The 16,597-nt window shown below is 47.5% G+C and overlaps 1 protein-coding gene across 3 annotated transcripts in view; it reads left to right on the top strand.

Moving 5' to 3' along the window:
* LOC139233834 (acyl-CoA-binding domain-containing protein 4-like) overlaps window positions 1-16,597 on the top strand; it is a 147,387-nt gene that overhangs the window by 34,165 nt on the left and 96,625 nt on the right. For all 3 annotated transcript variants that reach the window (XM_070864401.1, XM_070864402.1, XM_070864403.1), the window contains exons 4-5: window positions 8,453-8,573; window positions 11,093-11,177. In XM_070864401.1, the coding sequence (XP_070720502.1) occupies window positions 8,453-8,573; window positions 11,093-11,177 (206 nt within the window). The remainder of the gene's footprint in view (window positions 1-8,452; window positions 8,574-11,092; window positions 11,178-16,597) is intronic.

Below are 16,597 nucleotides of genomic sequence, written 5' to 3'. Positions count from 1 at the left end.
ATTCTATGAAAGGGCTGGATTTTCGGTCTTTTAGCCTCCCGGAGGGGCAGCAGTGGTGGCGGTAAGCACTTCCGGGCAGACGACCAACTTCCAGCGCCCCACCGGAACATTTGGTGCCGATTTCGAGCATTACCGGCCACATGTGGCGAGCCGGTGTGCAATGCCCCTAGTTGCGACACCAGCTCAGTTTTTGACTGCTGCCTGACCTGCAGCGCTCCAAAGAGCTCCGTCCTGGGAAAGCCCATGGAAGCTGGTGGTCCGCGCTGTAGTGGCCGCAGTGAGGTAAGTAATGTCCACCTCAGGTAAGCGTGATTGTTTTTGGTGGGTTTTTTTTGCGATTTATGTTGTGGTGGCGTGAGTTATGTATTGGGAATGTTTTTGGTGGAATTTTTTCAAGGGTTTTTGTTCCCCCGAGGCCTCTCTTATGGCGCTCCGAGGCTGGCTGTTTAGCTAAGGATTTTCCCTTGCTCAGCTGGCCTAGCGCCCTAAAAGAGGTGTGCAAGGACTCCCTTAGCGCTCCTCTTCAAACATCCGGGCCCAGCTGATTAATTTTGTGGCGGTAGACACAATCCATTTGCCGGTGCAAAATTTATCGCTCCGCCTGGGACACCGCCCCAACTGAGGCACAACCGAATTTTTTCCCCGAGGAGGTGCAAAGGGATATCGATAGGTTAAGTGAGTGGGCAAAAATTTGGAAGATGGAGTATAATGTGGAAAAATGTGAGATTATCCACTTTGGTAGGAAGAATAGAAAAGCAATATATTATTTAAATGGAGAGACTACAGAATGCTGAGGTACAGAGGGATCTGAGTGTCCTCTTACATGAAACACAAAAAGTTAGCATGCAGGTACAGCAAGGAATTAGGAAGGCAAATGGAATGTTGGCCTGTATTGCAAGGGGGATGGAGTATAAATGTAGGGAAGTCTTGCTACAACTATACAGGGTATTGATGAGACCACACCTAGAATACTGCGTCCAGTTTTGGTCTCCTTATTTAAGGAAGGATATACTTGCATTGATGGCAGTTCAGAGAAGGTTCACGAGGTTGATGCCTGAGATGAAGAGATTGTCTTATGAAGAACGGTTGAGCAGGTTGAGCCTGTACTCATTGGAGTTTAGAAGAATGAGAGGTGATCTTATTGAAACATATTAGATTCTGAGGGGGCTGGACAGGGTAGATGCAGAGAAGATGTTTCCCCTTGTGGAGGAATCTAGAACTAGGGGGCAGAATAAGGGATCGCCCATTTAAGACGGAGATGAGAAGGAATTTCTTCTCTCAGAGGGTTGTGAAACTTTGGAATTCTCTACCCCAGAGAGCTGAGGTAGCTGAGTCATTGAATATATTCAAGGCTGAGATCGACAGATTCTTGAACTACAGGGGAGTCAGCGGTTATGGGTAACAGGCAGGAAAGTGGAGTTGAGGCCAAGATCAGGTCAACCATAATCCTATTGAACGGCGGTTAATTTGCGCACAGCAAGGCCTTATAAACTGCAGTGTGATAAATGACCAGTTATTCTGATTTTGGCGGTGTTAGTTAAATGAATGTCATCAATGTACCCTTCTGTAAATGTTACTAAACACCATCAATAAGTAAACTAGTGCCGTATGTTCTACTCATGCTCCTATTTCTTATGTGCTTATGTAAAATGGCGATGGCTGTGACCCTGGTGGGTGCCTACATTCTTCTCATGAGCTCCTGGTATTCAGAGCTCTGCACAGGTCAGCTAAGGCGATCACGTTGGGAGCACTGAAGATGACAATTTGCCCCATCTCACCGCAAGCACTGGAGTTTGCACAGGGAGAGAATTCATGGCTTGATTCTGAGTGACCGCTTATAGTGTAACATTTTCTATATTCTCCCCACTCACATTATCGGCTTTTCTGCTAATACGATCAGTCGACCCACTGAATTAGTGCTGTTTAATAATCCGCAACAAATCGGACTAATTTATCACTTATCTAGTGGAGTGCGATTTGCAGTCTAATTAGGTTTAGAAATTTCTGGAAGCAGTGAAAATAGCGGGAGGTGGTGTGGGGGGGTGGGGTGGGGGTGGGTGTACTTGCTTTCATATGGCTCCTTACCACATTGAAATGTCTCAAAGTCTTTTACAAAATGAATTACCTTTAGGGTACGATTACTGATGTTCTGTCGGCACAGATTGGAGTGATTGTTGTTACCTGAACTGCTCTTCATGGTGTGTCAGAGTCTAAATGACACAGAGTGACAGTAAATCTTTTGTCCCAACAATCGGCAATGATACAATCACTTCATGCTATAATATTAACATTTCTGATTTTGAAAAAGATTTACAACAGGCAGAAGGAATTTTTATATTTAAAACTTCACTTCATTTTGGAGTCAAAACAGGCAAAATATTTACCCACAGTCAAGGTATATACATTTATTTGAAAATTCTTTGAAGAAAAAGATTATGCACTAGTTTACCTATTGATGGTGTTTAGTAACATTTACGGAAGGGTACATTGATGACATTCATTTAACTAACACCGCCAAAATCAGATAAACTGGTCTTTTATCACACTGCAGTTTATGAGGCCCTGCTGTGTGCAAATTAACTGCGGCATTTGCCTACACTAGTAAACCTGCATTTCAGAAAGTATTTAATTGGCTTTGAACCACTTTGGGACTATCCGAGGACATAAAGAAAGAAAGACTTACCTTTATGTAGCACCTTCCACGACCACCGGATGTCTCAAAGCGCTTTCCAGCCAATGAAGTACTTTTGGAGCGTAGTCGCTGTCGTAGTGTGAGAAACGCGGCAGCCAAGTTTGCGCACAAGCATGACCAGATAAACTATTTTTGTTATGTTGATTGAGGGATAAATATTGGCCAGGACACCGGGGATAGCTCCCTGGGTCTTCTTCGAAATAGTGCCATGGGATCTTTTACGACCATCTGAGAGGGCAGACGGGGCCTCGGTTTAACGTCTCATCCGAAAGACGGCACCTCTGACAGTGCAGCGCTCCCTCAGCATTGCACTGAAGTATCAGCCTAGATTTTTTTGTGTGCATAATTTCTTGGAACGGGACTTGAACCCACAACTTTCTGAGTCAGAGGCGATAGTGCAACCCAATGAGCCACAGCTGACATGGTTCATAGTTGTGCATGTAATACAAGTACAGTAGTTTTACACGCTTTAGAGTCCAGGCATCCATGGCAGTGCACTGGGGCTAGCCTTTCTTTTCTGGGGCATTGTTGGATTGGGCCACAGTTTTTGTGGAGAGGGAGGGAACCTTCTCCCTGTGTATGAGCGTGTGTTGTGGGGTTGCTGCATTTAGGGTTAGGGTCCTGCTACAACTGTACAGGGTATTGGTGAGGCCACACCTAGGGGCCGAAATTGACGAAAGCTAAGTTCCTGCCGTTTTCTGGCGGTACCCAGGCGGTGCTGGCTTTTGTTACCACCCGGTAGTGCTGGGGCCGAGTGGGCGGGAGATTCATCCCGCTTTTCTCGGCGGGAGTGGGAGCGGAGTGCAGCGGGCGGTGTGCGGCGGGGAGGAGGCTTTCCGACTCGGGAATCATCAGCTCCCGAGTTGTGCACACGCGCGTGCGGCAGTCAAGAGAGGCACCGACAAACCAACAAGAGACCAGAGACTGCCGACCTGAGATCGTTGTGTGGGGGGGGTGGTGGGAGAGATCGCTGTGGTGGGGAGGGGGGGGGAGCGGAGAGTGAGAGAGACTGGGGGGGGGGGGAGAGAGACTGGGGGGGGGGGGGGGGGAGATCGCTGTAGGGGAGGCGGATAGAGACTGGGGTGAGAGAGACTCGGGGCAGCGGGTGGAGGGAGAGATCGCTGTGGTGGGGAGGGGGGGAGCGGGGAGTGAGAGAGACTGGGGGGGGGGGAGAGAGACTGGGGGGGGAGATCGCTGTAGGGGAGGCAGATAGAGACTGGGGTGAGAGAGATTCGGGGCGGCGGAGTGGGGGGGGTAGAGAGATCGCTGTGGGGAGGCGGATAGAGACTGGGGTGAGAGAGATTCGGGGCGGCAGGGGGAGGGGGGAGAGAGATCGCTGTGGGGAGGGGGGGTGGAGAGAGGAACTGGGGGGGTGAGAGAGACTAATAAAAAATTTTCTTATAGTTCATTAATAAAAGAGTAAATAAAGCTTTACTAGACCATTTATAAAATAAGATCACTTTAATGAACACACACAATTTCCAGGCACAGTGGTTATATGTCTATTCAAACTGCATTATTGGCTAACAGTAGAAAATACTACAATCCATTTAAAAATACATCAAACTGTGGAGAACTATAAAGATATGTGTAATATCAAACAAACCTATCAGCTCGGTGTACATACCGCCCACTTAAAATCCACTTAAAGCACCTTCCCCAGGACGGTATGCAGTTCCAGCGGTGTGTCGGTGGTATGTCATGAAACTTGCACTTTTGGGCGCTTTGTGGGCGGTTGGTTCTACATGGACAGGCAGTGTGCAGACCGCCCGGCGTTATGTCAATCTGACTCTTCCGCCGAGTGGTACGTCAGCGGTATGTACCTGATTTTTGACGAAACTTGTATTTTTCGGTGGTAAGTGGGCAGTATGTCAATGAATTTCAGACCAGGTATTGCATATAATTTTGGTCTCCGTATTTAAGGAGGGATATACTTGCACTGGAAGCAGTTCAGAGATGGTTCACGAGGTTGATTCCTGAGAAGAGGGGGGAGGGGATTGACTTATGAAGAAAGGTTGAGTCGGTTGGGCCTATACTCATTGGTGTTCAGAAGAATGAAAGGTGATCTTATTGAAATAGACAAGATAATGAGGGGGCTCGACAAGGTGGATGCAGAGAGGATGTTTCCATTCCTGGGGGAATGTAGAATTAGGCGGCATAGTTTCAGAATAAGGGGTTGCCCATTTAAAATTGAGATGAGGAGAATTTCTTCTCTCGGAGTGTGGCAAATCTGTGGAATTCTCTGCCCCAGAGAGCTGTGGAGGCTAGGTCATTGAATATATTTAAGGCGGAGTTAGACAGATGTTTGAGTGATAAGGGAATAAAGGGTTATGGGGAGCGGGCAGGGAAGTGGAGCTGAGTCCATGATCAGATCGGCCATGGTCTTATTGAATGGCGGAGCAGGCTCGCGGGCCAAATGGCCTACTCCTGCTCCTATTTCTTATGTTCTTATGGTAGAAGGGGACTTGCTGGCCTTCAGGAAGGACATCCAGACTGCCTTGGTACATTTGGTTGCTAGCAGTAAAAGTTGTGCATCTCAGGCAGCCCTCATCTCTGAGGACCAGCTGAGTAGACAAGGGACTGGGTCTTAGGGGATTTCTTTCTTGGTTACACCCTTCGTGGTGCCTGAAACCACAGCCCGATCTGAGGGAAGGACCAGAAACCGTGCCGGACCTGGCCACACCCTCGACAGCATTCATCCAACAGAGAACCAGAAATGCTGGAAATACTCAGCAGGCCAGGCAGCATCTGTGGAGAGAGAAGCCGAGTTAACGTTTCGGGTCGATGGCCTTCCATCAGAGAGCCATGCTGGGTGTGGTATGGTCGGTGTATGACTCTGAGTTGGCTGTCCATCCATTTTGATGCAAGTGCCATTTGTGGTGGTTTGTTTCCAAATTTTCCTCCATTTTGATGCTTTTATTTGGAGCCGAGATTGGTTTCCAGGCTCTCTGTCGGCTTTCTGTGGAGTTTGTTGATGTGGAAGTGAGTCCGGTGTACAGAGATACGGTTCTGTGGCTCTTTTGGGGTGAAGATGTGTAGCTCTCGGGGGCCAGTTGTCATTGGAGTTTGCCGAGCATCTCAGGCTCCCAGAGGAAGTCTGTGAACTGGAGGTGCCTGAAAAAGGAAATAACTTGTATTGAGGGGAGGGAGGGTCGAGGGAGGGGAGGGGTAGAGGGGGGAGGGGAAGGAGAGGAGGAGGGGAGGTGTGGGGGAGAGGGGAGAGGGAAGGGGGAGGAGTAGCGGGGGAGGGTAGGGGTGGAAGGGGGGGAGGGTCGAGGGAGGGGAGGGGTAGAGGGGGGAGGGGAAGGGGAGGAGGAGGGGAGGTGTGGGGGAGAGTGGAGTGGGAAGGGGAGGGGAGGAGAAGGGGTGGTGTGGGGGAGGTGGAGAGGGAAGGGGGAGGAGTAGCGAGGGAGGGGAGGGGTGGAGGGGGGAGAGGGGAGGAGGAGGGGAGGTGTGGGGGAGTGGGGAGAGGGAAGGAGGAGGAGTAGCGGGGGAGGGGAGGGGTGGAGGGGGGAGTGGGGAGGAGGAGGGGAGGTGTGGGGGAGGGGGGAGAGGTAAAGGGGGAGGGGAGGGGTGGAGGGGGGAGAGGGGAGGAGAAGGGGTGGTGTGGGGGAGGGGGGAGAGGGATGGGGGAGGAGTAGCGGGGGAGGGGAGGAGGGGAGGTGTGGGGGAGGGGGGAGAGGGAAGGGGGAGGAGTAGCGAGGGAGGGGAGGGGTGGAGGGGGGAGAGGGGAGGAGGAGGGGTGGGGGAGAGGGGAGAGGGAAGGGGGAGGAGTAGCGGGGGAGGGGAGGAGGGGAGGTGTGGGGGAGGGGGGAGAGGTGAAGGCAAAAATATGAGTATAAATCCTTCATTAGATGTTAAATACCTTGACAAAAAAAGAAAATAAGAATGACAGTTCTATTCTCTCTGTTAACTATGGAAGAATTCCACAAGACTGAGTACTGTGAGCTAAAACTGATGTGACCTTAGTCTCTTTAATACAACTTCAGAGTGCCTAAGCAGCCTGGCAGACAACCTTTTATACTCCCTTGCACGAGGTGTGCAGGTGACCCCTGGGTCTCCAACAGTTGGTGGAAAGTCTTAGGCACAGTTACAATGTTTACATACATAACACTATCTACATTCAAAAGCTGTATGAGGAAAGTTCAGCCCAGTGTTCACAAGTAAAATTACACACTAATTCCCATTGAGAGATAATCACTGATGAGCGTCAGCAGAACATTACCAAGAACAGGAAAGTGGAGTGGCTGGTGAGACCTTGCTACTGAGCCCAGTGGCTCCATGTCCTCAGCTTCTAAGTCATTTTGTCTCTTAATTTTTGTATCACAATCTCTTTGGGCCCGACTTTGGTGGACATACCACCCGCAGAACGCCCCCATACCGCCGAGAATTGGAAGTTTCGTGGAAAAGCAACTGCACACCACCGACATACCACTCGGCACGACTTTGGTGACCGAAAGACCGCTGAGCGGTATGCACGCCGTCCGCCGACACTGAAGACTCGACATACCGCCGAAAACTCCCAACGTTGGTCACTCATACCCTGAAGCATACCGTTCCGGAAAGCGGGCTGTTATCCTGAGTAAAGTGGGCGGGAGCGCGCGGTGCGTTCATTTGGACATCGGGAGAAGCAGCAGCGTTTGGAGATAAGTAGGAACATTGGAGCAGAGAACGGCAGTTGTATTCACAGGAAAAAAGTCAATTTTAAAGGAAAGAAGGCTTTTTGGAGGGAAAGAAGGATTTCTGGAGGTTATTTTGTTTATTTAAAAATGAGGAGAAATCGTGAAAAAAGTACTTTGATAGTATTATTTGTAGCCTCTTTAATTATTCTGATTATATTAAGAAGCAACGCAGCAGCCTTTGAGTGCCTCACTGCTCCTTCTCACTGTCTCTCCTCACTGCCACTCTCTGCGCATGCGCAGGTGATCCTTGACCCTCGGACTCGCGGCGAAATACAAGTTTGGACAAAAATAAAAATTTGCGTCACCGTCGATCGAGGAAAGCCTTTCTCCGGCTCGACTCCATTCTGCGAGACCGCCCGCTGTGCAACGTTCGCACAACGTTGGCGGACCGCCGAAACAAAGACGACCAGAGTTGCCGACGGTGAAAAACGACAGACTGCCGCAATAACACCGGGAGCTCAGCGGACCATCAGTAAGCACCAAAGTCAGGCCCCTATTGTTTTGTTTTTGTGTGCAACAGCTTCTCATATTTGTACAATTGTATAACTCAAGCATCCCAGTCATTCACCCATTGATCACCATGACAACAGAAAATAAGTGTGCACAGATGGCTCTCACTTGGATGTGTGCTACTTTTTTCCCTGTCCTCGTTCTACAATGTCTTTTCCAATATACCTAAAATTTGCATTGCTATGGTTACAAATCTGGTTCATTCTCCCCCACATTATTGTGAATTGAGAGTTTATGGCTAAGTATTTGATTTCCAGCTGGGAGATATTCAACCCGCATCCTGTATTTCCAGGAATTCTAGTGCCTTGGTTGGTTGAACTGCAGAATGAAGCACTTCACAGCCATAGAGCGGTAAGTATATCTAAATCCACATGACAGGTCTCGAATGTACTTCCTATTCAGCAAACATGTATCAGAGTTGATGGCAACTATGGAAAGTTTGGGCCTGAATTATCTACCTTCCTGTCTCAATGGTAGCAACAAGTGGCCCAGTGAGTAAGAAAACAGAGGATGAAGGAAAAAGTTCAGAATGCACTACTGTATTTGTACTTTGTCTTTCTGTCCCCAGGTTCTTACCGTCCGTCCCACGAGAAGATGCTGAAGTTTTACAGTTACTACAAGCAAGCAACCTTCGGCCCTTGCAGCATCAGCAGGCCTGGCTTCTGGGATCCCATAGGACGTATAAAATGGTAACCTTGAAATTGTATTATGTTTGAAATGAGGGTGAACATACTAAGATGACTTATGTAACCAGAGATGTCAGCTTGCCGTGTTTAATATGGAGACTCTGAGCTTGTGTGTAAAATCCAGCTGTCCGTGTTTTCTTGCACGTTCTCTGAGCTTTAAACTCAAAAGGAACTGAAAAACATTTAGACGGGTGGATTTTACTGAAAGATTGGGAGCCTTCGTATTACATTTGGTAAAATATCTGTAACATTAACATTGCTAACTTTTTAAATAAATTACAAAAAATATTCATAAATTTAATGTCCTACCATTCACCTCCAATATTTTTTAAATCTGCTGAATAATATTCACTGATGACACTTTTAAGTGAACTGAATTGGAAGATACCCTTAGACCACGTTAGATAAATATGTTTTTGGGGTTGGCTGGATGTCTGATGTGCTGTGCATCAACATGTTTCAAACTCTCTGAAACAGTACTGAGAAATCGCCACCTGTAACATCTGCCTACTACGAAGGGCACAGTCTCTCCCCAGAAGGACACATTCCATTTACTTAAATCCAGACAGTTTAGGTGCTGCTTGCCTGGCCGATTGATTACAATTCATTATTCATGCACAGTTCTATAATCGTGGATGTAACCCTCATCACTTTTTAAATAACTGTTTAGCTGTGAAAGATCACAATACAAGAAAAGGCCATTCGAGCCATCAGCTCAGTTCCTTTAAAGGACGACTTGTAATCTGTTGTTAGTGACTCTAGCTAACCCATTTAAACTCCTGAGGAAAAGGCCTAAAATGTTCCTCCAGGCCCCAAAAGCAAATTGAGCAAAGCTCTAGAATACTTGTCCAACCTTGAATTCTATATTATTCACCCTTGATTGCATTCCTTGAAGTGACAATGTAAATATTCCAGCATCTAAGATACCATTTGTCACCTGGCAGTGAAGATTGTTTATAAGTAAATGAATCGCCACGCTATATTGTGTTTTAAAATCCAAGACAGTTGATGGCAGTTGAGTTCTCACATACCAGGGCCGCACAGGTGAGAAAAATATGACGACCTAACCCACTGTTGGTAGACCAATCAGTGGCATGGCCTGGATTAACTTAGATTGAGAACTGAAGGAACTCAACCAGTCAGGGGAAGTTTCTGCCTCTACTGACATAGATGGCACTCGTGTAGTGATAAGAAAGGGTTGGCAGCTGGATTATTTTTGTTGTTTTCTTTTATCTTCTGCCTCTCATGAAACATGTGAAAGCAACAGCTTTAAATATTTTGGGGAAGTTGTCTTGCTATTATCATTTTGCACTTTCAGCAACTTACAGACCAAAGAATTTTGAGCTGAACAATAGGGGAAAAGTCCACTAACGGGGTAAGTGAGGTGCCCCAATAAAGCAAAATCTGGGCCATTGAGTTCAGCAGTTTGAATTTAAAGGAGTGTGCTGACATTCCCAGAGGTGCCAAATTTGCTGCTACCAAACACCTGTAGCACCCCACTCTGTCGCCCACCACCACCTGTGCCTCTTGCTGAGTTGGTCCCAGAAGGTAGGACTGCTTGTCCAAGCATCTCTGTGCTCCACCCCCTACTCATTTCCCTTGTGATTGAGGGTCTTGATGACTTTTGTTTACAGACAAATGGTCATAACCGTGGACTGAAACATCCGACTTCAAATAATCCATTCTGTAAACTCCTTCTCTGTTCTCAAGTCAATTTCAACACTTATATTGTTCCCTGTATGCAGACTTCAGGAACCTGGCCACTAAATATGCACTTATACGCCAGGTTTTACAGCAGTTTCTGTAATCATCTATCTGAATCCACACTTATGTAGTTATAGTAACTCGTATCACTGAAAATGGTGTTTTCCTTAATGATATTGCAAATAAATGTCATGGGGGCTGTAGCTCCGACAACAAACTCTGAAATGGTCTATACTCTGTTATCCTCCGTGATTTGAGTTGAATAAAATAATAAACACTAACTTTATGAGCAGGAATTCTGTAGAGAAGTGTAAGGTTATGCCACAGGGCACAACCAGGCCACAGTGACATTATCCTACACACAATGCATTGCAAGAATAAGAAATTAAAAAAATATCCTTACTAACTATAAAAATCAGCAATATATTTTGCCACAATACAATAACTCGTGGCATAGAATTTTCAATGTTTTTTGAACAAAACCGAACTGTCTAGTTGAATGAAGTAATATTTTGTAGCATGTTAAATATCGTGATCCACAACCTTTAAAAGAGAAATGGAAATAAATGTTAAAGTGGGTTAGTGATCCCCCTTTAAAAGCTATTTTATACAAAGTGCAATTGGTCTGCGTTGCGATGAGAATGGCAATTTTATTACGAGTTGCTTAAGCTCCATGTGACCGTCTGCTTGGAGCGGATGATATCGTCGCCAGCTATTTATTCACTGGTTGGGGATCACTCTCACTGTGATTTGATATGCACTGGCTAGAATAAGCATGAGCTGGAAATAAACAGGTGTGTGCTTGTTGCCTCTTACAGGGACACTTGGAAAGCGCTGGGGAACATGTCAAAAAAAGAAGCCATGATAACTTACGTCAAAGAGATAAAGAAAGCAGCGCAGGAGGTAGATTCTTATTTATTGATGTCCACAAGCCCTGAGTGCGATAAAGCAAGATGTTTAATTTACAGGCTCCATCATGTTCCACTTCCAGCAGAGAAGTATTAATTCACTTTTTATTTTCACTTTGGTACTGGCCTGCTCCTGGAGCCTTTGATGAAGGAATTTAAAGGGCTCAATTTTCCCCAGTGATTTGTGCCGGGTTTTTGGCTCACGCGGCTTTTTTTGACCAAAATGATAAAAAAATTCAAGTTTCCCCAACCTTTGTGCGCCAGCGTAACTCAGTCAGTTACGATTTTTTTAGGTTTGTTTTTTTCTTGCGTCATAGGCGCAACCTGATGACTGCGCCAGTTTTTCACAATTATGGAAGTTTGGCCAATTTACATTTCTCCGAGGACAGCGTATGTGACCACTCCCGAAAAACCTTCTGGGCAGTTAAGAAAAACCAGCGCACATTAAAAAATCGGCGCAGAAAGACATCATTGTTTTTACACAAAGTTTTGGAGGGAGTCAAGGACACATTAAATATGCATCACAAAGCTGAATTTTTTCGAACTTAAAACGCAGGAAATGGAGGTTTAATGGAATTCTTTAAGTTTTCATTCTTTTGAAACTACTGAACGTCTCCAAACCGGGCTCGAGGGTCGGAGCGTCGGCTGGCAGACCCGGACACGGGCTCAGGGCTCAGCTTCAAAAGAAGCCCAGTGGGGGTGGGGTGGGGGGCTGTGGAAGGTGAATAGAAGGCGTGAGAAGCCTACACTTGCATCGGAGGGGGGTGGGGAGGGGTTCCCGATCATTATGCCTGCTCAGACCTGGGTGTGGTCCATACTAGGGCATCGGGGAGAGAGAACAAAGAACCCTGTCCTGCCTGCCATTTTCAGCTTCTTGTAAAGTTACAATTTAATCATGGGGGCAATACTGACAATGCCATACCTTGTGCAAGCCTTCTGCATGACGGTGCTGCGGAGGAGACAATTGATTTGATGTCATCGCAAGAGGAACCTCAGAGCACGTAGGGTGATGGGCAGGAGGCCTTACCCATGTCGGGTATATCGAGACAGACGTTCATACCTGCACTTGAGTGATGCAGACTGTGTCAGAAGGCTGCTTTTCCGCAAAGAAGTTGTAACCGAGATCTGTGAGTTAGTAAAAGCAGACCTGCAACCTAGAAGCGTCAGGAGGACTGCTTTGTCAGTTGAAGTGAAGGTAACAGCTGCACTTTCATTCTATGCATCTGGATCGTTCCAGGCTACAACTGGGGATGTGTGCGCCATTTCTCAACATGCAACACACATCTGCATTTGGCAGGTGACTGCTGCACTATCTGCCTGGAGGAATGACTACATAAAGTTCCTCATGACCGCTCAGGCAATGCGTGAAAGGGCTGTGGGCTTCTCCAGGATTGCTGGCTTGCCAAGGGTTCAGGGCTGCATTGATTGTACCCACATTACCTTGTGAGCAGCTTTGGAGGATTCCAAGATGTACAGGAGCAGAAAAAGGCTTCCACTCCATTAATGTACAGCTCGTGTGTGATGACATGCATCACATCAACACATGCAAGATACCCTGGGAGCACCCATGATTCGTTCATCCTACGCGAGAGCGTTATATCTGCCATGTTTCAGCAGCAGCTACTGGGTGACAAAGGGGTACGGCCTCGCCACCTGGCTCATGACGCCTCAATGCGTAACCCGGACGGAAGCTGACCGGGAATACAATATGTCGTACATTGCGACGCGCAGCATAATAGAGAGGACCATTGGCATCTTGAAACAGTGTTTCCGATGCCTGGACCATTCCGGAGGCTACTTGCTGTACTTCCCTGAGATTGTTGGTCAGTTCACTGTTGTGTGCTGCATGTTGCATAACTTAGCCATCATGAGGTAACAGCAGCTGGTATTAGAAGATCTACCCGAGGTGAGAGTGGCTGATGATGATGAGGAAGATGCAGATGAGGAGGACGAGGAAGCCATGCAACTACCTGAACCCGGAGCACGACGGCGGAGGAGGGCAGTCCGTCGTGTCCCTTTAACGATTGCTCGAGCCTTGCACCAGCAGCTCATCCGTGAACGCTTTGCTGCCGAAAGGCTCAGCGGCAACTCTTCCAAATGGACCATGTTTACTGTTTGGACCTGATCCGTAATGTTGTGTTGTGTTAATGGAACAAATGATGGAAATGATTCTTCTTTAGTTCAAAAAGTTGTGTTAATAATGGAACAAATAATGTAAATGATTCAGTTATAATTTAAAATATATTTTATTCAAACGGTTAATAAACATTTGTTTGTACTTAAATTAATTTTTAAAAAATATTCTTGTATCAAACTTTAAAGTTTTCAGTTAAGATCACTTACAAACTTTAAGATCACTTACAAACTTCTAAACTTGTAAATTTACATAACTTACAAAAAACTTTTAATTTGAGAACAGTTACAACAGTAACAACAACAGCAGCAGCAGCAAAGAAAGCCTGCACCCATCTCTCCTCCATCTTATTCTAAGACCGCCCGCTGCACTTGGTCTTGTTGACTCTACCCCTGCCCGCAGGCGTTTCTCGGGTTGGTACCAAGCTTATTCTTTCAAACATCTCGGGCAATGCGCATTTCTTGATGGGGGGGCAGGCGGTAATGTGGAGGGCCCGGCCTGGGCCTTTTCAGAGGCTGGTCTGGGGATTGGAGTGGCAGTGGCAGTTGATTCGGTCAATGGATGTGGGGTCTGGGCATGTTCCCTTATTGCAGCAGCTAACTCTGACATTCCCTCCCTCATGTGCCCTGACAGTGTGTCAACTACCTGCAACATTCCCTCATGTTCGCCGACAGTGTTTCAGCTACCTGCGACATTCGCTCCCTCATGTGCACCGACATTGTTTCGGCTGACTGAGACATTCCCTCCCTCACGTTCCCGGACAGTGTCCCCATTTCTCGTGAGAGTGTTGTTATTTTCTCCTGACAGTCCCGATACCTCACTGATGGTGTCCTGGAGTGATCGGGTAAGGTCAATGCTCTCCGCACTCAATGACATAATCTGAACCACACCTGTTAGATCCTGCACCTCAGGTGAGCGCTATCGAGCTCTCCTTCCCCTCCTCACCCTGGGTGTGGCTCGCTGCATCCCACTGGTACCTGCAGCCTCAGATGGTGGGGCCCTGGGTGTGCGTCGCTACATCTCACTGAGACCCACAGCCTGGGAAGGTGGAGCCCTGGGTGTTCCTCGCTGCACCCCACTGGGACTTAGAGCCTCGGACGGTGAGGCCCTGGGTGCGCCTTGCTGCACCCCCCTGGGATCCGCAGTCTCAGACGATGGGAAACCATGCAATGTCCCACCAACACTCAAACCACTCAGGGAAGGGGCTGGCACCTCAATGTGTGGCACCTGCACCTCCTCCAGACTGAATACAACAGTGGGGGCTTCATCCATCCTCTCCCCCCGCCCATGCTCCTGGTCTGGAAAGTGGGATTGGAAGAGGTTCTCCTCTTCAGGCTCGTCCGTGTCTGAATCATCTTCTGCATCGTCGGGGTTGGCCTCAAGTTCTGCAAAAATAACAGAACAGACAAATGATTAGCAGTAGCGGAAGGGGCAGGATGGGTGGCATAAGTAGACTCACACAGCGCAAGCAGCAGGCTGATTTGAAGGACCACGATGAATGATAGCACATTGCATCAATCGAAGCGTAGCTGATGGAGACATCTCCATGAACCGAAGCATGGCTAGCCCGCGCAGTACTTAACATTTAGCAAAGCCAGACTGTGGAATTTGCAGGACTTACCCTCTCTCTCGAATGTGGGCCCAGCTTATGCAGTGGTGGTTGCTTTTCTCCAAGCAGGACCCATCAAAGCAGCGACCCTCTCTTCCAAGGGTGTCAGTGGCTGCAGATTTGCCGGGCCTCCTCTGTTCAAGTTCTTCATCGTTTGTTGTGTGCCACTTTCCTCTGCAAAGATGGAAATATAACTTTTTAGAGAGGGTGTCTTTCTGGTGGGTGGGACATATACAGATGGTCACATTTACAATTGCAATTCCATTGAATAAATGAAAACATTACACTAACTACTTGACCAGGGCCCTGCCACTTCTTTTTGCACTGGCCTCCAGACCTCGGGATAGTCACCATTGCACCGTAATCTTGTGCAAGTTGTGTCCTGTGTTTCCTCATTTCATTTGGTGGAACATTTATGTGACCTCCGCTAGTGTCCAGCTCCTGCCATCTGCCCTCAGTCACAGTAACCAGTGCCTCCACTTCATCCTGTAAGAAGTACTTGGTCCTTGCGCCGCGTTGCATCTTGTATTGTGTACAGTTTTGGTCTCCTAACCTGAGGAAGGACATTCTTGCTATTGAGGGAGTGCAGCGAAGGTTCACCAGACTGATTCCCGGGATGGCGGGACTGACCTATCAAGAAAGACTGGATCAACTGGGCTTGTATTCACTGGAGTTCAGAAGAATGAGAGGGGACCTCATAGAAACGTTTAAAATTCTGACGGGGTTAGACAGGTTAGATGCAGGAAGAATGTTCCCAATGTTGGGGAAGTCCAGAACCAGGGGACACAGTCTAAGGATAAGGGGGAAGCCATTTAGGACTGAGATGAGGAGGAATTTCTTCACCCAGAGAGTGGTGAACCTGTGGAATTCTCTACCACAGAAAGTTGTTGAGGCCAATTCACTAAATATATTCAAAAAGGAGTTAGATGAAGTCCTTACTACTAGGGGAATCAAGGGGTATGGTGAGAAAGCAGGAATGGGGTACTGAAGTTGCATGTTCAGCCATGAACTCATTGAATGGCGGTGCAGGCTAGAAGGGCCGAATGGCCTACTCCTGCACCTATTTTCTATGTTTCTATGTTTCTATGTTTCTATGTATTGCGGCTCCGATTTTTCCAATGAGAATTGAAGTTCTCACACACAACTGGCTCTTTAAAAATGGCCGAATGCAGACCGGGAGCTGTACTGGGCATGCGCGTCCAAAGGAATCATGTCAAAGACATCCTTTTTTTTGCGCATACGCAGAAGGGGCAGCATCGTGTTTTCGGTGCAGACATTTGGCTCCGCGCCCCCACCCCCCCCCACCCCCACCGAGGCTACAGGACAGGCTGCGTGGCACCAATTTCAAAAAATAGAACAAGGAAACTTGCTACTTTTTTTTTGGAGTAGTTGGGGGCCAAAAAAAAACGGGCATAACTCTGGCAATACGCCAAAAAACAGCACTGGGGAAAATTGGGCCCATTAATACTAATGTTAAAACTAGCTCAGAGGTACAGCAGATTAGCACCCTGAAGTGCCGTGGAAGGATGTGGGTCTGCACTCAATAGTTTTGCCACATAATCTTATCTGTGCCAGTGGGAAGGTGCCAAGCAGTGCCCAGCTTCTTCAGAGAGAAGGGGCATTGGCGGATGTCGGCCAGGTTGCTGGCACACCCCCTGGTGGCTGAATGAAG

Source organism: Pristiophorus japonicus, chromosome 21, assembly GCF_044704955.1.
Source record: "Pristiophorus japonicus isolate sPriJap1 chromosome 21, sPriJap1.hap1, whole genome shotgun sequence".
Classification (NCBI taxonomy): Eukaryota; Metazoa; Chordata; class Chondrichthyes; family Pristiophoridae; genus Pristiophorus; species Pristiophorus japonicus.
The sequence above is the reverse complement of the archived record's forward strand: the minus strand, read 5'-3'. Positions and strand labels throughout refer to the sequence as shown.